Source organism: Lagopus leucura, unplaced genomic scaffold (genome assembly GCF_019238085.1).
Source record: "Lagopus leucura isolate 7727_CA_CO unplaced genomic scaffold, USGS_WTPT01 Super-Scaffold_100004, whole genome shotgun sequence".
Classification (NCBI taxonomy): Eukaryota; Metazoa; Chordata; class Aves; order Galliformes; family Phasianidae; genus Lagopus; species Lagopus leucura.
The window spans coordinates 42,714,203-42,737,529 of record NW_024962264.1 but is presented as its reverse complement, the minus strand read 5'-3'; the positions used below and the strand labels follow the sequence as shown (position 1 = coordinate 42,737,529).

General features: G+C 33.4%; 1 protein-coding gene across 1 annotated transcript in view; it reads left to right on the top strand.

Moving 5' to 3' along the window:
- The window catches only part of MICU3 (mitochondrial calcium uptake family member 3), a 47,736-nt gene extending 25,499 nt beyond the window's left edge, over positions 1–22,237 (top strand). The window contains exons 9-14 of the mRNA XM_042871214.1: positions 1,764–1,859; positions 6,045–6,145; positions 7,709–7,880; positions 9,975–10,083; positions 10,995–11,152; positions 19,882–22,237. Coding sequence (XP_042727148.1) covers positions 1,764–1,859; positions 6,045–6,145; positions 7,709–7,880; positions 9,975–10,083; positions 10,995–11,152; positions 19,882–19,992 — 747 coding nt within the window. The 3' untranslated portion in view covers positions 19,993–22,237. The remainder of the gene's footprint in view (positions 1–1,763; positions 1,860–6,044; positions 6,146–7,708; positions 7,881–9,974; positions 10,084–10,994; positions 11,153–19,881) is intronic.
- Positions 22,238–23,327: the final 1,090 nt, after the last annotated feature.

Sequence of the window (23,327 nt, the reverse complement as noted above, 5' to 3'; positions counted from 1 at the left end):
CATCTTTAAAAACATTTGTAATTATTTGAGAAGTGTCAAGACTTAGCAAAAACAATGCATGCAGTGCAGATTCAAGTGGTTTAAATATTTCTGTATTCTTGTTTGCTTAGGTTGTTTCAAGTCATATTCTGGTGCATACTGCAGTTGTTAAGACTAGTTCTGCATGTGTTGCATGAGTGCTTTTACTAGCCAAATGCCAACTGAAACATGATGATGATGATGAGATGCATGTAATGAAAGTATGCATGCCATAAAATACTAATTCTACTGGCTAAAAAGACTAAGTTCAGCAAAGACTTAAGATAAATATATTACAGAATTGTATGCATAACAAAGGAAGGTGTTGTTCCTACCCATGGCTTAGAAGATATAAAAGGGATAAGTAAGAGTTAGAGAGAAACTGAAGCCCTAAGGGCCTAATCTTGTACACACTGAAATAAACCAATTTTTTTATTTGAGCAATTTAGGACTGAATGTATATATTAAGCAAGGGCATTATTCCCAGTAGCTTGTCATATTTCTTTGATGATAATTCATGAAAGAGTTGAATGGAACGGGATAGAGGAGAAAGTAAATAACAACTTCTAGAAGCAGCAGGCAAGTTAAAAAATACCCTCCAGCAAATATTTTGCAACCAAGACTTCACTTCTCAATGTATATTATTATTTCTGTTTTGTAAAATTGCAAATTAACTTAGTGCAGAAATATTGCTTGCCTCTGTAGTATTGAACTTTATTTAAAAAAAAAATGTAAATTATATAATCAGTCATATACATATTCATTTATTTATATATATATATATAAAATACTGCTGAGACAAATTAATATGTGACAGTCCCATATGCACTGAGCCCCACTGCATTATTAAAAGCTCTTAAATAATACCTTTGCTCATGTAAATATATCACTAGTGAAAATATGGCAGGTGTATTGAAGACCCGTTACCCGAGGTATTGTTCTGAAGAACATTAAGGGAAAATGAAGAGTAGAAATCATACTATATTTCAACATCTAGAGAATTCCATATATTTATATTTCTATGTTTGTCATTGAGTGAAATACACAGACAGTAAACCTTTAACTCAATGCTAATGGTATTTTTCATGATAATGATATGTTACACATTTCTCAGCAGTCCAGTCTAAAGCAAAATGGTAATCATTTTTTCCTTTGGAGAGACTGTATGTTTATTTTTCATTAAAATAAGGTAATTTAGTTCATTAGATGCACACAGTGTTTTCTTGATATGTATTGTTACAATTAAAGTTGGGCTTTATTAGGTTTGATTTTTAATTTTCCTCGTTGTTATAAGGATGTCATCCTAATGATTCTGAGAAATTAATTTAGTGTATCTAGTTGAATACTGGCTTTTATATTTTGACCAATAAGGAAATAAATTTAATATCATAAGAAGGTAATACATTTTGGCAAAACAAATGTATGAGGAAAAAAACAACAGCAAAATGTTGAATTCAGATGGCTGTTTTCACATGTACTTGTAAAAATATAATTCTGGTCTGTGCTTTCTCTGATTTGTTTTGTTTGAGAAGGTGGGGTTGTGATACATTTTGGCACAGCTGCAGTATAAGTAAAAATCAGATCTCTGTAATAAACCAGTATTCTGTTGTACAAAGTGATGTAAAGGATGTAGAAATTTCCTTTTGTTGGAGCAAAATAATTGAGCCATGTTTCTGAGGATCAATTAGAAAAGATTTTAAAGTCTGTTACCTGTTATTTTATTGTCCTTCTTGAAACTTCTGCAGGTTCTTAAAACAGAAGGAGAGGACCTTGTCCCCAGAAGCTACTGGGATACTTTGAGACGTAGCACAAGCCAAGCTCTCTTTTCAGACCTTGCGGAGGTATAAGGCAACCTCTGTCTCTGGTCCATAAACATATTGCTATTTTATCTATTTTTCTTCTCATTGTTTTCCTATTCTATGTGTTTTGGTTTTTTTCTTCATTATACTTCTTTTTTTTTTTAAACCTGAAAGTTCTCAAATGTAATGGACTTGGTTCTGTGCAGTGCAGTAACTCAAAGCTATTACTCCAAGTAAAGATAAAGTTGTCTTTTGAAAGAATTGCAAAATCAAGTCCTCTTCAGTCATTATTGTAAGGAAGCATTTTCTAACAGTAATAGTAACAATATTTCATGGGGAGAGCAGTCATTCGGGAAGCCTTTGTCATTTAGGCTTGTTCCAGTGATGAGACAACTTAATGAGAGTTGCAGTCTGTTAAGCATTTAATCTTTAGGCCCTTAATGTACTCTTTAATGTATATTATCCAAGCTTATCGTCACAAAAACAGTTACCATGCAGCTGTTGGATTGAAACAGAAATGTTTACAGTATAACATGACATATTTTGTCAATCTTTTTTAATATTACAGAATCATTATGGAGGACTAGCCATATCCCTGAGCTGCCTAATTCATTTCCATAGTTCTTTGAATTCTGTTAAGATTCTTGTTTCATGACCTGTTTTGGAATAACTAAAGTGGATCTGAAGATAGATCCTTTAAACTTTCATATGCCTTGTATGGTGAAGTTGATTGCTTATCTAAATGTGGCACTGAAGGATATACAGCAATCTCTTCACTGAGTGTCACGTGTCTACTCTTAAATCGCACGCTTCATAAGCAGGATCATAATGAGAGAGAGAACATGGAACTGAAAGAAAAACCTTCAGGGTAAAACAGTCCTTTCTTTGCTTCGTAAGCAATGTATGTTTCACATTGAAAGCAATTAATGTTTCTCTTCAGAAAATATTTTATAATCTGAGGACTTGGATGAACCTTGTCTAAACACCGAGCTAAATTTACTCATAGCCTCTTTACACCAGTCTGTCATTACTTAATTTCAGTAGGGCTTTTTTGTATTCTTTGGTGTTCATCTTCTTAATTATGGTTATGTCTATAAACACGATCATAGCTTTCAGTTTTTGTTATTGTAGGCTAAACAAAACAAGGTCATTGATTGTTCTCTTAAGATAGAACGTGTATTTTCTGAGTATCAAATGCACCTTCTTTGTACCCCTCTCAGCTAGAATTTGTTTCTGAAACATAAATAAATAAATTGCCTGAATCTAGTGTTAAAGAACTCAATTTTAAGCCAATACTTACAGTTAATAATTCATAATAATGCATTAATAATCCTCCATTAAGCTAGAATAGTTGATTTTTCTTTCCTTGCTTTTATATTGATGAGCTCCCAGACTATTAATCCAGTTATTAGTCCTTATTTAAATCACCTAATATTAGAGTCCAGAGCACCAGAGTTCCTGTCTGTTGTGCTAAGGGAGACAGAGAGAAGAGAGAGGGACTCTCATTTCATCGGCTATTTAAGGAACTTGGGGAAACAAATTTTCTGAATTGTCTTATTCTTAATCTACAGCTGACATGAATTCAGTCCCAAGTATAAATGGCCTTATACTTGGTAATCTCTACAGGGCTTTGATTTGGAGATAATTTTTACACTGAATGCCTCCGACTGATGTCTGTAAATTAAAATGTCATTGAGGCTTAATAAAAGCTATGTTAAACATTGGTTTAAGTTGTCTGTAAAGTGTATAACAGGTCTTTCAGCGCACTTATAAATGATTTTATGAAGAAAAATCTTAAGTCCTTCATTTGCTCCACTGAGAATTTCTCTCTTCTCACCACAACAGTCTTTATCTTGTTTTAAGTTTGAGCCAGCTGGCTTTCATCCATGTTCTTATCTCTCCCAGGTACTCTCCCATCTCAGTGATTCTGTAGCCATCTGTACTAAGTAGCCTAAACCTAGCTGACACTGGAGTCTGTGTTGTTTCATAGCTTTTTGAGAAGGTCTTGTCTAAGTGGAAGAAGAGAGTAAATATGGTTTACTGTTGTGAGAATCAACTTACAAGGTCTTTCTAGGGAAAAAAAAAGTTGGTCTTCACACTGTTTTTTGCAAGGGCAGTTTACAGTATTGATTCTGCTACCTAATTTAGCAACTACACCATCATGCTGGAATATTGCACTGAATTTGGCCTGTAAATTTATTCTTAAGTTGCTGACTGAAAGTGGAAGTGAGTAGGGCTGTGATAACTATTGAAAAACCAAGGACTTGCAGTAAGAAAGCTCTCATTAATTTAAAGCATAATATTCATATTTCATTCTTGGTATATGATTCTGCAAGTGGACCATCACTCATGAGCTTAAATTAAATTTAGTAGACCTTTAATCAAAAACTTTTATTCTTATTTAAAAGACTTTAAAATATATTTGATCAAAATAGTCTCATGTTTTTATATATGCAGGCAGGTTTGTGTTCACTGATGTAAAATAGAAAACTTATTATTAACAATAAACAATAGCTTTAAATGACTAAAGCTTTTTCATTTGCCCTTAAGAAAGAGAATTTATATAGTGCTACCAAGACAAAAGGAGTAAAGACATAGTTTTCAGTTCCCTGCAGTTCTATGGAGAAGTACACAGGGTTGAGTTTCTGGGCTGAAGTTTTCAGGGTTTTTTGTTGTTCTTTCAGTGAGGCTGACCAAATGGGAATTGTTTAAAAAAAAAAAAAAAAAAAAAAAAAAAAACTTACATATTGTATTTGTTAAACGGTTCTTTACATATCAGTGAATGCAGCCTAAGTCTTAGGGTTTGAAATGTTTTTGCAAGATGAAAGGCTGTAATTTAACATTTGATATCTTTTAAGTGTACTTGAGGGAAATTGTTTGAATGTACTTAGAGATTTAATTGCTTAAAAGACATAAGAAATCAGGGTATCTGTGTTTCAGTGTATTGTGCCCTGTAGTATAGGATTACAATATTAAAAGACAAATAGTGATAAGTTTTCTGAATTAATTTGCTCACTGTCTTAATTGAAGAACTTGAAAATCTTTCTTTGTATATATCCTATGTCATCTTATTTCTCCCTGGAGAAGAATATGAGAATAAGGAGGAAGCTGAAGTAATTGAAATACAATCTTGAGAATCCTGAACTGGTGATAGTATAGCATAGAAAAGTTTTCCTCTTACTTCTTTAGCTCTTGGATCTTAAAAGGAAAATGTGTTGTTAGTGCCTTATATTTTTTCTTATTGTCCATAATTACATAATTTTAATGGTAGAATGGCTTGTTTAAGACCCTTATTTTACTGACTGATTTTTTTAGCTATTCAATATCTGAAGAGTCTTTGTAAAAGAGGTAAGGTCAATGCACATACATAGATGCTGTAGGGATATTTATATAGTAAAAAAGTTAAATGCACGCATATAATAGTCATGTGGTTACAGATGCACAAAATTTGTTTTTTCCACTCTTATAAGTCTGCGTGTTCAAAATTGATAGTTATTTATTAAGGCAAAGGTATTGCTACGCATTAAAAAATAAAAAGTAATTGATGTCTGATGCAGAGACAACATATTTTTAGGAATATTTTTAGGAGAATGAATTAAAAAAAAAATACTCCATGGATTTATTTATTTATTTTTATATTTATTTTGCTTTTAATCTATTTGACAGTAAGATTTGAACAGTAGTCATCTGCTGTTTATGATAATGAATCAAATAAAGTACACCTTATTGAGTATTCATGGAATATATAGTTTGTATAAAATAACATATAGAATATAAGAAAATATAAGATTACATGAAGTTTTTTAATATCTTCATATTTGTCCAGTAGAAAGAAGGGGAGATTTTGTACAAAGGGAGTTATTCTTGTGATTTAGCTCAACTGATTAGATCAGTTTTTTCCTCAGGGGTTCATGGGTTTTTTTATGCTTTTTTTTTTATTATTATTATTCATTGCAGCATCCATAATACTAGGTTGTTGTGCTGAAGTGTTTTCTACTGAATGCAGTTAACAACTCAACGCTATTTTGTGTGGAAAAATGCTATTTTATATGATTAAATTAATTTAACAAATTTTAATACTAAAATCTTTTTAAACACTATGAACATGAAACACAAAATCTTTTTATAGAAAGATCTATTGTGTTGATAGACATTCTCAAATTATCATTCTGTAAGTAATCCAGTCATGTTCTTTTATACATTTTTTCTTTAATTCTAATATTTAAGCGTACTGATGATATTGCAAGTTCACTGTCAGATACAACACTGCTTGTACACTTTTTTGGCAAGAAAGGAAAAGCTGAACTGAACTTCGAAGATTTTTATAGGTAAGTCTCAATTTTATGAATTACTTTTAAAGAAATGCATGCTTGTTCTAATTAATGTGTATTATATTACCGTACACATAATTTATGTATTTGTGTATATAATGTGTATAGGATATAAATTTTATTTTCCCTTTGTTCTGCACATAGAGTAATATAATAAAAGCTACAATGAGACAGAGGTGTGGTCTGTTGTTTGGTGGTCCTGTGTCGAGCCATGAGCTGGACTCAGTGATCCCTGTGGGTTCTTTCCAACATGGAATATTCGATGATTATGTGATTGTATATAAAAAGCCCTGCATCAGTGCTGCTTCCTATGTACCAATATCTATTGTCTTCATAGTTTATTTTATCTGTGTGTTTTAATTAATCCGATGTTTGGGAAATATTTTCCCTTAATATCATGTATGTTACAAAGAATATATTGTTTTTCATACAATATAAAAAATTATGGATTGTCAAGGGAAATCACGATGTGGTAAGTTCAAAACAAAAAAACAGAAAATAGTGGTTTTTTCATGAAATCTAGTTACAGTGCCCAGAATATACTATGAATGCCATGGAGGTCAAAACCTACTAGTCATATTCACAAAAGAAGATCCATCAAGTTTTATTCAAAACTACTTTTCCAGCTGAAAAAAATCTCTGAACTGGAGGCTCAGGGAAATACTGTGCTTTCCTTACACTTTTTCGTAGGCATCTTTTTGATTTGAGATGATTTTATTTCTTAAAAGTCAAGTCATATATTAAGAAGTAGCATTACAGTGTTGAGAAGGCAGGTACTTTGGGGACCTGTAAGAGGGAAGTGGTATGGGTTGTGGTTGACAGTCAGTGGATTTCAGCTCCAGGACAGTACCGTGACCAGAGAACTACTTTTGTCATTGGTAGTATAGCTAGGACATAAAGCAGGATCAGGGAAGTTATATTTCCTTTCATATATTGTAAGTTGTAACCAGCTGTTTTGTTCATTAGCCAGATTTGGTGTCCAGAATTTACCAAATGTGTTGTTAAAAAGAGTTCATAGAAATGTCAAGATAAGTGAAGTGTTGGAAAGAAAATGGGTGATATTGAAAGGCTGGAAGAGCTGGCTCATCCTACTCAGGTTGTTAAAGAGAGAAAAGTGAGATTAATCTCAATCTAAGTTAAATAAATGGGGAATAGATTTGGAGAAATTATCAATCCAATTATATTTTCTGTCTGGCACATAAAAATTAAAAATTCCAATATAAAATTAAAATTATAAATTAAAATATTAAAAATTTTCAGTGCCCCACTGAAAACAATTAAGCAAACACAAGCTAGAAATTATGTAATCCTTAAATTTGTAATTTATTTTAATCCTTGCTAAAACTCTGCATCTTTGAAGGTTGTTGCATTGATTTGAAATTACATCAATGTGGGAATGGATGGAATTAACAAATGTACAGTCAGTGCTACAAAAAGGGAAATAATTTGTATCATACTGTTTGGCTTTGTGTTTTACAAGTCTTTTAATGGACATGCTTATACAAGAATTGTAAAAATATGGAATATTATTGATTTTCCATATTCATGTTTATGCTTCAGATTTATGGATAACCTACAAACTGAGGTTCTAGAAATAGAATTCCTTTCCTATTCTAATGGAATGAACACTATCAGTGAGGAAGACTTTGCACATATTCTTTTGAGATATACCAATGTAGAAAATACATCAAGTTACTTGGAAAACATGCGCTGCAGGATTCCTGAAGAAAAGGTAAGTGTTTAACTTGGTGACCTGGTTCAGCTGAGACAGAGTTGATTTTCTTCATAGCATCTGATGTGATGTTATGTTTTGGCTTTACAAGAAAAACAGAGTTGATAACACACCCAAGTTTTAGTTGTTGCTGAGCAATGCTGTGGAGAGCCGAGGATGTTTCAATTTTTCAGTTTCTCTTGCTGTCCTGCCAGCAAGGGAGCTGACTGAGTGCAAGGAGCTGGGAGGGGACAGAACCAGGGACAGCTGGCATAAACTGGCCAAAGAGATATTCCATACCATATGACACCACGTGGAAAAAAAAAAAAAGCCTAAAATGGAGGGGTGTTGGCTGGGGAGGTTGCTGCTGCCTGGAGACACACTAGGCATTGGTCGGCAGGAGGTGAGCAGTTTTTATGCCTCTCATTTTGTCTGTTTGTATGCATACATATATGTATATGTGTATATGCATGTATACATACATATATATGGGTATATACTCCCAAACTGAGAGAGGGGGAGTGAATAAAAGGTGGTGTGGTGTTTAGCAGCTTGCTGGGTTAAACCACTCTGGGATAGTAGTGGGCCACAGCATTTAGTCCCAGTGTTCTCAGGATGGAAACATAACCTTGCTGGACTGAAATTCTGAGATTCTGTCACTGATTTCTGTAGCACCAGGAATTTATTCTATTCCTAATCTGTGCATTTTACATTTCTCAAGTTAATTGCTGACTAAAAAGTAGAATAGTAAATGACATAAATAATATAGTTCGTTATGTGATTTAGTAATATTTTTAAGCTTTATATTACATTCAAGTTCAGTTTAAATGACAAAAAAAATAAGATTCAAACAACAACAACAACAAAAATTTCTAGCAATGAGGTATTTGAAAAATCCTCTTTCCCTTACTTCTCTTTTATATTGCTACCTGAGTAACATCTCTTCAGAAATAACATTGACACGCTTTATCTGGCTGTATATAGTCTTAACAGTGGATCACTTGTATATAGTTAATGATGGCTGTGTGGTTCTTATTAATGATTGGGGAATAGAAATAAATGGAAGAAATGTCACTTGGCATGCATGTGGTCATGTTAAAATGTTCAGTTGGCATGCTGCCTGCTCACAGTATGTTTTCTTCCTTTTACTAACTGGATGCCAAGCATCTAGTGATTCATTTTGGCACCTGAAATTAACACAAGTACCAGCTCCTAAAGAAATTCCATGGATTTTAACATAATTTGTACATTAATATAATGGTTTTCTCTAGTAAAATATGATCTGTCCAAATAATAAAAAATAAATAAACCACATCCTTTTTTATGTACAAAGGATGGGGAAGGATGAGATTAATACCATTCTAGCATTAATTCAGTCCTGGCTTAATCCAAAGTCTCTGTTTAAGATTCTTTCAGTATTGATGTAGCAGTAAATTATCATATCTTTGGATTAGTAGCTAGGACAAAAGAAAAGAAGAGCAAATACCACAAGGAAAGGGAAAAAAATGCTATTTAAAAACTTTGCATTTTATAGAAGAAATTCTGAATTCTGGTCAAAATGGAAAAGATTTTTTTTAATTGGAGAGGCCCTGCAATATAAGACTTAAAAGCATCAACTGAAGAGATCTACGTGGCTAAATCTGGATGTGTAAAACCTTCTCCTTAGAATATAGTGCTTACATTAGGTCATGTTTATTAATTCCACATCCTTTTGTGAGTGCACATACACATAAATAACAGTGGTTTGTAGTGGTTCTCATTAGTAGGCTTTGCAATATTTGTACAAACCGAGACTCATTCTCAGTGTTAACTGGCACATCTTAATAATCCTTTTGGAATTTTTGAGATAGACTTAAGTAGGAGGGAAATATTTCTGGCTGTATTTTCAATAAGAATTTGCTATACATTGTAGTGGAAAATAGGAAAGACATCTTTCATTCTTTACAAGATCCAAATTCTGTATTTCACTGACTCCAGTACGAACGTGTTTATTTCAATGACTGTAGTATCTGTTCTCAAATGAAGTAGATTTATGTAGAGGCAAGGTTTGTTTATTCCCTTGTTGTCGCTACTGATACTTTTAATCATGCTAATACACATTCTTTTCTTCATTAGGGTATCACCTTTGATGAATTTAGATCATTTTTCCAGTTCTTAAACAACCTAGAAGACTTTACAATTGCAATGCAAATGTATAATTTTGCAAGTCGTTCCATAGGTCAAGGTAAGTGTTTATAAAAAGTCAGATAATTTTAAACAATTTTTTTTTTGACAAAAATACAGAGCCGTTGACTAAAATAGAGAGGAAGATGTCTTTTCATTCCCAGTTTGTCCTTTTAGCATCTCAGGTAAAATTCTGAAAAGAGCTTAGAGAGAAGTCTCAGTCTTAAGAGATACAGTAAAGCCTTATAAAATCATGTGAGTGCTGGATAAGCTGAATACAGGACAGTTTGACATCAAATCAGTACGAGAGTTAAGAGGCAATCGATGACACTAGTAAGAGATCAGCTTAAAGTAAGTGAGAGCATCTTTACATAGTGGGTCTCAGAAACTTACTGCTGAAAAGTTTGTGGAAGGAAACAGATTCAGAAGGTTCAAAGAGGGACAGATTTTTTCACAAATCAGTAAGTGGGAATTGAAAGGTGTGTGCTAACTAAAATCCTTAATGCATGGGGGAGTGCAAATTGAAGTGGTCAAGCTTGTGTACTCACCCCAAGTAGCATCTCAGTGAAGTCTGACACAACAGCATCAGTGTAGTCCTACCTCATGTGGCTTTACTAATGGAATATATGGTTTTCTATGTTTTATTTCCTAAGTTCTATTTCTTTTGTTCTGTCAGTTAAGTAAATGCCATCAGCATAAATGTAACGTAAGTTTAATTATAATATGATTTTCTGGTTTTATTATTAGATATAGTGTAGTATATCTACTGTTATCTTCCATACAAAATATTTGATATTGCATGTATTATTTTATAGCTGAGAATTATTTGTCTTAGATTCATGAAATTCAATTCTGTTTTTCAAATTTCATTATTTTAATGCATAAGTGTGAAAACTTAGTTTAAAAGATTGCTTGGATTTCAAAGTTTAAATTTCTGTGTTTATTTTTTCTTCTGATGTTTTCTTTATGTAGATGAATTCAAGCGTGCTGTTTATGTAGCCACAGGTGTAAAGCTTTCACCACATTTGGTGAACACGGTATTCAAGATTTTTGATGTCGACAGAGATGACCAATTGAGTTACAAAGAATTTATTGGCATTATGAAAGATAGACTTAATCGAGGGTTTAGGGTAAGGATTTTAAGTTTTAAATTTATATTAATTGATTTTACTGCTTACTACTTCTTAATTTGTCCTGTGACATGGATATGTTGCAAATCAGTGGTTCATATGTTTAAACATTTTATAGAAATCCTAAAGCAGTCTGTAAGATAAATACCTTCTGGCATTCTTGGTTATTTTTTTAATCAAAAAGTAATACAAAGAACACAGAACATAGTACACTAATCAAACAGATGATCAATTCACTGCATACTGTATTCTGTCATTTCTTCTGTATTGTGCAACTCATAGATTGGCATTAAGAGCTCTGACAAGGATAGTAATAACAGCTGGGTTATTTTCAGGGAATAGACAATTTGTCTTCTAAATTGGTTCTGCTGAAAAACACTACATTCTGGTTCAAAGTTGCTTTGATAACTTAACCCTGTATCTATCATTTTAAGTTACAAGAAGTTAAAAGGCAGAAAATTACTTGCAGAAAATGTTCATAAGGAACCACTTGTAAATCACATGTACAACTTTTTCCTCTAGGTGAATGTATAGGCCTTGCTGCCATCTTCAGGTTTAGTGTAAGAAATTGTATAGAAGCAGAGGGAAAAAAAAAAGTATGAACAATAGAAGTCACAGTTCTTTGTCCATATAACAGCTGTTAACACTTTTAATCAAATGCAAAGTGCTGTTCTTACCTACAGCTTAGCCCGCTAGCTAGACATAAATTTTGAACTTTGATTTTTCCAAAAGATGTGTATGATGATATCTATAATTCACATTTCAGTATATTACTTCTGTAATGAAATTTTAGTCACACAAAATTAGCTTTCTACATGTAATTTTAAAATTTCCCATGTTGTTGAGTCTATTTAGATTACTACTTTTTTTTTTTTTTTAAATGTTATTATCTAATTTAAAAGTGTGGGTAACAACCACTGCACTTGTGATGATCTTATTTGCTTGTTGGTCCTCAAATCCTTTTATTATCGTGTGGGAATGATAACTGTTTCATAACTGTTTCAAGATGTTCAGCTATATGTTTTAATTGTTTCTCAATTGTGCCACTGTATGTTAATTTAACCAGGACACAGTCTGCTTTCTAAGCAATTCTTGTAAATGTTTTACATGTTTTTTTACTCCACAAAATGCATGAAAGAGATCACATATAGTCCCTGAGAATCTATGTCATCCAATGCTATTTAAACTTATGCATGTATATTACTTTTGCCTTGGCCTCTTTAAAATATTCTAGAGAACTCCATAAAAAGCTGTGGAGAATTCACAAGGATGTGTGGATGAGTAGCACTTTCCTTCATAAATCATGCCTAGTTTTATTTAGATACTAGATATCTCCTGGATTGCAGAGAAGGAGATATGATTTAGTCCTATTGTTCAGTGACCAGAAATAGCATATTCAATCTTGTTTTTGCTAAACATACTGACATTCAGGCTTGTTTGATTATTCAGAGATCATTCTTTAGTATTCCAAGACAGTTACAGTACTGAACTTACCAATTGTCATTTCAAGTAAGATTTTCTCACACAAAGCTGATTTTTTTTTTTTTTTTTTTTTTTTTTTTTGTAGTGGCCTGTGAAATAAAACTGTAAAAATCCTCCTTTTTATTTTAAGAACCTTTCTCCTTCCATCTAGTTTTAGAATGAGGACTAGAGAATACAAAAGAACTTTTTGCCCAGAACTAATTGGTAGAAAGTGTCATTAATTGCATCCTATTATTCATACATGAAAAGTTTTAGAATATTTAATGTGCCTAGAATAAGCAAAAATTTACTTTTTAGCCCCTACATCGTGGTAGGCTCGGACACTGTCTTGTGCTAAATCAAAACTAACAAATCACTAACAAATCTTTGTTAATAACTATGTTTTGAATCTGTATAAAGATTTGGTCAGATATGTTATACAGAAGAAAGAACATTATTTCCATTTGTGCAGTAGTTTTTAGTAACATGGAAATTTTTGCCTTGGCAGAATTTTAACCTTTTTATGAAGTTTAAATGCCTGATTTTAATATGAAATAACTTACAGTTATTGTCTGCTCAGATCAGTGTAGTTCCTGGGTACCATTCTAAAAAAAAATCCAAAAATAAGAGATGATAACAGATCTGTAATTTGAAGTAATTCAACTTTTTAAATGGTTGTTTTATTAAAATGTTTGCCCAGAAGAACCTTGAGGTAATTACAGATTTCACTAAGAAGAACATGTGTTATAGAAAAGGACATTTTGTAATGATATACTAAGGAAAAGATACAAAGGAAAAGTAAAGTATTACACAGGTGTGGTGAAACTGGGATTCTAAAAGATGTGCATCATATTTGTCCTATTTAAAAGCATAGCCATAAATTTAGAAGAGAATCAGGTGCTGCCCCTTACAAGAACATGATAAATATTCATTTTGACATATACCTGTGATTTGAAGTATGTTTTGAGAAAATAAATGTCTTCAGGAGTTTATTTGAAGAAATTTCTCTATTGGAAACACAGTATCGTAACCTGAAACTTTGTTTGGTTTTGAAAAAAACTAGTGTACTAAGCTGCCATCAAGTGGTCAGTCAGAGTATTGCCATAAACTTACAAAAATATTCAGAAATGATTTGCTGATTGGTTTAATTTTTTTTTACGTTTTTTTTTTTTAGTTTAAACATATGTAAACAGACTCCCTTTCCATTACAAATTTCCTTTTTCTTACCTGAAAGATTCGGACCATAATGACTAAGCAATAACCATTTTACCCAGAACCTACTATACTGTATCTTCTAGATATTTGTCATTTAAAGTCATTTTTTGTATTTTCATGATACTGTTGTCTTATGCTTACCTCTGGCTGCCTTCACGTGTTGTCTGCACCTGCGCACTTCTCCATCTTCTGCTCCACAGGGCTACAAACCTATACAGAGGTATACTACTTTCAAATCCTGCGTGAGGAAGGAACTCTATAGCAGATAAATTACGGTATGTGTTAGCTGCCCAGTCTGAGTGTGCTGGCATGCTTGCAGGAATGGCTGAATGTTAAACTGTTGCTGCTTCGTTTCCCATTTCAGAATTCAAGAATAGGTTATCTTATTGTAAGCAATGTAGCAGCTCAAAATGTTGTGTTGTGTTTTTGACTGAAGTGTTAGGATTTTATTCTGGAATTGACAATAATTCATGCTGTCAGTGTTTTGTGAGCCAAGTGCAATTTTGTGCTATGTTTAGGATAGGGAAAAGTATTCTTATGTAGTTTTCGTTGTTTTTTTTCTGTCTGTCCTGTAATCATCTTTTCAGTAATTTATCAACTACTTCTAGCTAATAAATATTCACCAGTGAAGATTGGAAAAACAGATTTTTCTCCTTGAGAGACTGTTAGTAATTGGATTCTACTTTGATGTATGCGGATGCTTCCAAAAGCAGTAATGTTTTTGCACAATTTTTTCTACACCAGCTGTTTTAAAAACAGGCACTGTGACCACACATGACCATCTTGGCTGTTTCTATATATCTGCCATGTGAATATTCAAATTAAAATGTATTGTGAAGTGTAAAAACTACAGTATGGATATTTTAGGGTCACATTTTGAAACTACCAGTCACACTGTGGATGCAGCAGAAATGTGTCAGTAGACACTTGGATATTGAACTCCCTTACATAAAGCCAGAGTTGGCTACTTTGCAGTTTACAGTTTTTTTGGTGCCAGCACTTCTTCCCCCATAGGGTTTGCAGCAGTTTCTGTGAAGACTGTTGAAAGCTAATGTAGGTCCCATGTTTGTCAATGGGAAAGAACAAAGTGAGTGGACCAGAGCAGCCAGTGCATCTCATGTGCTTTTGACCCAGATAATTTTGACTGCAGGTTCCCCAAATGTTTTAAATTTTGAGTTTAAGCTCAGATTCTGAGTATTAGGCTCAGACTTCTTGTCTAATAACCATCTTTAAATCCCTCTAGTTTAAGTCTTTCTTCTCTAACTTTGAAACATCATGGCAGAAAAGCAGGCAGTCTAGCTATACTCAGCTGGATTTTCTTGGATCCTATTTATATATATAGTGATGGCTTTAAGGATGAGGGGTGTTTTTCTTTTGTCAATCTCTGTGTAAGGTAGGTAAGAGGGAGACAATGTATTTAAACTATTGTCCCATTTCCGTGGTATAGCATGCCATGTATCCCACCCAGCCATCTTTGGAAGTCTTCATACCATTTTTTCTAGAAATTCCCATATATTTTGAACAGGGTGATGTTTTGAAAAGCAGCAGTAAAGATAGCCTGGGTTATATCATGACTATGTGCCTGATTTGTCTTCATAGAACAAGACAAGAATTCCACTTCATCTGCATACATTATACTGCTACCTAGAAAAATAATAATAATTTAAAAAATTAGAATTTCTTTATTTTCATTACCTAATAATATGTGATCAGTATAACCTAAATATTGAGGCATTGTACTAATACACAAGGAATAAAAAAGAAAATCTGATCTTAACAAACAGAACATCTTGTTTCTCAGTTTGATTAATGGATGACCAATGAAGTAGTTAAAACAACATTTTAGTAATCCTACTTAACAATCACATAAGAGGAAATTAATGGCTTCAGATAAATTTTTGAAATAAACTTTTGACTCTTACAGAATTTCCTTTCTTCCTTTCCCATATCTGTAAAACTCATAGCATTATCGAGGTTGGAAAAGATCTTCAAGATAACAAAGTCCCTCTGAGTTCCCACTAATTCTGCCATTTGTTAGGTTGGGTTTTTTTTTACATTGCCAGGTACAGTCTGCATTGTAATTACGTATTATATGTTGTTTAAACTGGAAACTTTTAAAGATAATGAACAGCTCTGGCAGGAAATTGTCAAAATATTTGTATGGCCATGATGCTTTCCTAATAATTTCAGAGTGACTGGAGCAAAATGCAGTGACATGAAAAAATCCAATGTCTAATCATCAAGCATAATAAAATCAGCTTTGGTGTCAAAAAGAGAGATTGTGATAAAAGCATAAAGTTCAAATGCCTAAACACCTTGAAAAAGACCTGAATTTAGGCAATAAATTAATCCATTTGCCTGTTGAGATGCAATAAATTGGATAAATATTTAAATAAATCTATACAAACGTGCACACACACAGATTTACAGTGGGAGATTTTGTCACTCTGCATAATACATAGTTATTGTCAAGGAAAATTTTTTAAATTGAATAATGTTATGTCTACAGTATGTGCTGGGAGACAGCACAGAGAAGCCAAATTAATTGAGTGCTCTAGCATGGTTACAGGCAGCCTTGCAGGCAGTAGTATGGAAGTGGCTTATTAACCTGCTCCTTTTCGCGCCTGTAGCTCTCTTGGGTGCAGTAACAAGAATGCTTCTGGTATCTATCTGGTATCTATCAAATAGCTGTTCCTTGCGCAGTGAAGAATGCAGTATAAGCCTCATGTATAAAACTCCTTCTTCCCTGCAGACATGTTTGTCAGCTACTGCTCGTCACTTGAGCAACTGCTCCTTGTCTCTTGTGATGAATTACATTAACATATCCTGTTAGCTATTCTGAGTTGTTTAAAATGGTACATAGTTCACAATATTTTTTTTTCAAATTTGTTGCTAATATATCTTAAAGTTTGTAGCAAATGTTGGTTAATGGAAATGGAAACTTGAGGCTAAAGCATGAGAAGAGATATACTTTCTGTGGTAAACTTAGAACTGATGAAAGAGATTAAGATAGTTGGCATACTTATCACTGATTACACTGTAGTTTGAATTGGCACACTGAAATGATGTAAAATAGTACATTGCACTCAGTGTTATCTCCACGTTGCACTAATGCTGTTTACTTCAAAGTGTATAGAATGCTATATCCTTATAATAAATAATTAATATCTGTCCTTGGGGATCAACTACACAAGCTCGGTGTGATCCAAGCAGCTGACAGTATTCTTGCAAAGCTAGTTTTTCTACATTGATCTTGCTACAGGGCACAGAACTTGTCTTGGGATCAGCAGTTACTCTCCTATAGGGAGAACGTAGAAATCACATTAGCAGGGAACTGACAAACAGAATTGAGAAGAGAACTCTGCTTTGAGAGTTTTAAGAAAAGGCTGTCCAAGAGAAAAAGATTATCAAGCACCTCTCCTACCAGGGATAGGCTGAAACAAGAGTTGAGGATCTTCGGACTAGAGAATAGAAGGGTCCAAGAGGACCTTATAGCAGTCTTCTAGTACCTGAAGGAAGTCTGCGGAAAAGCTGAGGAGGGACTTTTTATAAGGACATGTAGCAATAGGACGAACTTTAAACTGAAAGAGGAAAGGTTTAGACCAAATATTAGGAAGAAGTTCATTGCTGTAAGGATGGCGAGATGCTGGAACAGGTTGCCCAGCAAGGTTGTAGATGGCCCCTCCATGAAGGCATTCAAGGCCAGGCTGGATGGAGCATACTGATCTAGTGGGAGGTGTCCCTGCCTGTAGCAGGGGGATTGGAACTAGATGATCTTAAAGATCCCTTCCAACACAAACCATTCTATGATTCTATGAAGACATTTTTAACAGAGCCCTTTCAGAGGTAATTTCTAAAGCAGGATGTAAGAAGCCAACTTCAGTAGGAATTCCAGTCCATTTAAAAGTGCTATTTGCTAAACTATTTATGTGTTCAGTAACTGTAATAGAGATCTAACATGTAATTCCAATTTTGCTGACTTTTACATTACTAAAGATAAGTATTCTGTCATAATTGTAAAGAAATTGAGATGTATATCCCAACACGTTCTTGAATATTTTAAGATTTTTGCATTACAAGAACTGTTTGCTAGATAGTCTTAATTCTGTTGACTTTCTAAATCTTCAATAAGTTTTTTTTATGCAGTAATAATAGTTAAAAACAAAAGGTTAGGAAGGGGACTACTGGGAAAGAAAATCTCATTTTGAGAAAGATGTGGAAGACTTTAGAAGAAGAATTTAGAACCTCATTTGAATTTCAACAATAAACTGCTATCTTCTGTCTTCTGCTTTGTCTTGTGGTTAGTAATATGAAAGCTTTTCATTTTCATACTTTTCTGATATGTTGGTTGAATACATCTATCAGAAAAAAGAAGTGACAGCCTCTTTGGTTTCTTTTAAACTTAATTAATCTCTGAAATAGATGAAGAGAAAAATGTATGATAGTCATACCTTACTCATCTTACAAATATGACTGGAAGTTACAGAACTCAGACTTTTGATGCTAAAAGGGACTAGTTCCTTAAGAACATATCTGGATACAGTGGTAGGAAAATGTTCCAGTGGAATGTGAAAATATCAGAGAGTGTGAGCAATGTGTTACTTCTGTAGGTTTAGTACACTGAGAGTAGATACAATGATGTCGCATACCTTTAGAAGTAAATGAACGGTTCATGTGGTTCAGTGTTTCTTTTACTGATTTTCACAAGTATTCCTCTGAACTTGTTTATTAAAATGAAAAGGAAATGCGTATCTTAGAGCAGTGATTAATCAACTGAATGTGTTTTTGTTAAATAACACAATGCGTTTTGCAAGTCCCGCATTTTTAATAAAATTGATCATAAATCTCAACTGAATTACATTCTTGTAAGTATTGTTTCTAATATTTCATTTGAAGTCTGTTATATAGTGTGATTAGATTGCTTTCTGAATATTTACAACTTCTGCATAATATTCTATGTTTTTAATTGTACAGGATGAGTAATAAGAATATATGGAACGTAGGCTTCATTCTGTAATAGCTACTTTTAATATGCTGTGTTGGCACAGTATTTTAAGCAACCTCACACTGCTTAACCAAAACTAGCTATTAGACAATCTCTCACCTTGGCACTTTAACAATTTGCCTCCAGATACTGATGGATTACAATATAAAATTATTTGTAAATGCTTCTAATTTATCTATAATAAGAGGGCTGCTTTGGAGTGATGTACATAATTTCTATTCCTTCCTTATCCTGTTTGTTGTTCTAATATTTAATCCTGCTCCATCTTTATGTATGTGCTATCAAAAAGTGTGGCGTAATGGGAGAAATAAGGAGATCTGGTGATTCTTGCAGACAGCATGCAGCCTAGTGAGACTCCCAGGCCAGGTGTGGGCCATTATTTCTCTCTATTCAGTGTTCACTTATCCATAGAATCACAGAATGACCTTAAAACTTAGCTAGTGTTGAGCCCTCTGCCATGGGCAAAGATGCCTTCCAGTAGATCAGATTGCCACAGGCCCCATCTTGGCCTTGAACACTTGTAGGGATGAGGCATCTGTGACCACAGCACTTCTTAATGTTACTGTGTTCCAGTGCAGTTTAGGATTTAAGGTGACCTAGTGCAAAGAAGCATTCATGTAATCTACCTAGATTTTATTTGGCTTTTCATGATGCCTCAGTTTCATAAACATCAGTAATTTTCTATTTTCTTTATTTTGTGCTAGAGGCGAACTTCTTACTGCAATGTCAACACAGAGAAGGAGGAAACAAAACTATAGAGAGTAGGACATACTTGAATGAAGAGGAAGCTCTCTTAAAGCTTTTGATATAAATAGGCTTTTTGTTGAGTGCTAATTGTGTACTGTGAGGTGAGGATGTATTTTTAAAACTTATCCTACTTATAGATTTATAGACCTTACTTTAAGTACCTCTGGGCCACTGAAGTATTTGATCTTCCATGATTTTAGTACTAAAACATATATCAAGTCTGTACGAGTTTGAGTAAAATTTAATGTATTATTTAGTGAAAAATATCTTTTTCCAATTGTATGTTTTTCACTTTTCACAGGAGAGTCCCAGGTATGGTTGGAAGGAGTATTACTCTTGTGTGATGACTGTAACCAGTGAACATCTCAGAGATCTATGGAAACAATTTCGGAGACGAGATATGCTGAGATAGAGAAAGCAGGATTATGTGCCCTGGTTAGAACTATATTTATTCTTACAAACTCTGGTTGAAGAACAGGCTAACCCAGGTGGATCATGAATCTTCCAGTTGCAGTAGAAAACAAAGGACTGCTTTTCCAATAAAAGTGTAGAATTCGTACAATCACTTTTCAGTATGTATTTCATTTAAATGACAAGCTGTAGTCTGATTGGCACAAGTCTTTTTCATAAGAATGCGTTTTGAATGTTTGTTGTTATTTTGAGATATCTTTCTCACGTACAGGAAAACAAAAATAAGTATTACACCTGAATAAACAAACATTTCTGCAATGGAGAGAAACTGGCTATATCAACTTAGACTGTGAATTTGCTTTCAGAAGAACACTACTAGATGTTTGTGCTAAATTGGGAATGAGAATGCTTTATGTCACAAATTACATATGAATTTGAATGTACAAATTACTCTTAGAAGTTAACAAAGCTGTTATGGTAAAATTATTGATTATAATGTGAAAGATAGGTATTTACCTAAGAGAGGTACTGTATGAACTATAATGTTCAGATTTTCTAAGTCTTATTATTATCTTTATTAATTTAATCCTATAAAAATTGTACTGATTTTAAGGTGTCTTATGCGTAGTATGTTGAAGGGAAGTAAAAATATTCAAATTCCTGTTAAGTAACACACTTTATGATATTTATTATAAACCTTATTTCCATGTGTATATTCACTTACGTATTTCTGGTAGAGTAAAATTGTGTTTCTTGTTAATAGTGCACTTCTATATGAAGACGTGGCATTGAGTAGAAATTATAGTTGTCTAATTCAGTACTCTGGAATGCAGCATCTGAAAAATAAACAACTCGTGTTTGTGCCAAATTAAAAAGCAAAACAAAATATGAGTGCATGCAGCAGCACAGAGTAACACTTACTAATATTTAAATATTTCACATCAAATACTAGACATAAATTAGGCCTTACTAAGGTGATGGAGACTACAGGCAGTCAGTAGCCACCTTACCTTTCATACCCTGTATGTTTAGATAATACTGAAACAGTCATCAAAACATTGTTACATTTGGGTTTTCCTCTTAATTTTTTTCTTTGCTACTCTGCAGCAGTGCTTTTTTTCCTTACTCCCTTTCAAGGTGACTATTATATGTTGTCTGTTAGAGCTGAAGAAACATAAACACAGTTTTTATATTGCTATTGAAAAGGTGGACTGGATGCTAAATACATCTGTATTTGTATAGGAACAATCTATGCCTTGAAATATTTCAAACTGAAAACTGTGAGGAACCTGCTTTAGCATAGGGCTTAGACTCGATGATCTCCAGGGATCCTTCCAACCTCTACAGTTTGTGAAATCTTTTATTACTCCAAATGATTGTAAGCAAACTTTTTGAAATTATGTTTAGTGCACATTGTTCAAATATCATCTTATATCACATGCAAATAGAAGAATATATAGCATCTATGTAAGTACAGTTGTGTTCAGAACTACTTAATAGTAACAATTATCTATTTAAAAATCAAAACAAAACGAAAAGCAGAATGTTCTTTAAGAACTTTCCCTCGAGAAAGAAAAAAAAAAGTGCTAATTAGAAGTGCTAATTAGTCTTTTTAAATGTAACTTTAAAGAAAAAGTGAGTTCAGAAAGCTTTTGAAGGACGCTGTTTTAATTTACATTTCACTGTAAATACCAAATTTCCACCCTGACCTCCTTAAGCTACTGACAATATGAAAAGAATCAGAAAATGTTTGTATAGGGGTTCTTGAATTGATACAGCAGGACATGGATAAGATATAATCCCTGTGTTTGATTTAGGGAATGATTAGTATTCAATGTATCATCTTGGTATGCAGATCTGTCTCACTGCTTCTTGTCAGTGCAAGTAAAACCCAGTTTGCTACTTCAGTGATGAAGGACAGAAACGGGAAGAAGGGATAGGGAGTTATTGAAGGAGTTCCCCTCATTCCTCTTCAGTCATTACTGCCCTCTCACCAGTGGTCCTCCTGCTGGAATAGGCAGTAGCACCATCATCATTTGTCTGCTTCCTTACTGTAGCCAACAGTGCATTTTGCTTTTATGGCTGGCTTGAGACAATTTTGTCATTTTTCTATATGTGTCCTAACTGTAGCCACAGAGTATAAAATAGAATGTGAAAAATGTCAGATTAGTTTTTAAGAGTATTTTTTTTCATATTTAATAATAATAATATATGTAATGTAGAATATGAACATATGTATTTTATTTCAAAATAAATGCACTTGAAGCTAATTTGCGTTGCAGTGTATATTATTAAAATCGCATGTTGTTGGTCAGAGGGCCTGCTTTCCTATACTTATTTGGTTTCCTATTTTCCACCTAAAAGTGATAGAGGAATGTTTCTTTTTTTTTTTTTTTTTTTTTTTTTTCTCACTCTGTTTACAAAACAGTCTCAAATGAATGATCTGTCATGTTCAGGGGACATGTCTGGAGTTTTTTTGTCAGTAACCCTTTCAAACTAATACTTGTAGAAGAAGAAACATCAGACCAAAATCTGACTACTCAAAAAATGAACCTAAAGCAAAACTATAGCAATACCATGTCTGAACTCCCCTTAAAGTTGAGCCAAAGCTCATATGCTTTCTAATGTATGTGATGTCTGAAAGTACAGTATTTTCCCCAATATTTGAAAGTCCATGAAAGCTTTTGTTTGGCAGCCTGAAGCTGTCAGCAGGTGGTGCCCTTGCATAGATCAAGTTCTTATGCACGGAAATATAATTAAATACATGGAGTGTATGTTAATCTTGAGTGGGTAATGTTAATTCTTTACCACTACCTTGACTTACAAATGCCTCCCACAGGTGAACGTTATTGTTAACTAGAAAAGCTGCATAGAAAATAGTAGTACTCACTTAAAAATTGTAATTTAAAATACCTCTTATATATATGTAAGCATGCATAGAAATAGCAGCATATTAAACATATTTGAGTTTTAGTAAAATGTTTCTATTAAATCTAAGCAAATAAGCTGTTACTCCTGGTCAGGAGTTTGGGGTTTTGTTTTTTTGTTTTGTTTTGCTTTTGAAGCACACAAAGCTGAGTCATGTACTTACATGTCCACTTTAATTTGAAAAATAAATGAAATGAACATCCTTGCACAGGAACTGTTCCAGCTCCTGCTTCATAACATCCGTTGCAAATTTTTCGTTTACAGATTTATAATCCTCCCTCATTTTAAACAGCTACAGCTATAAGCCATGCTTTTTTAATAACTGGGTTTACTGTTAAGCAGTGTTAGGTGATTTGCCTGAGGTGTAATTTCTGTTTTGAATGAATGAAGCTGCCTCACTCTAACTCT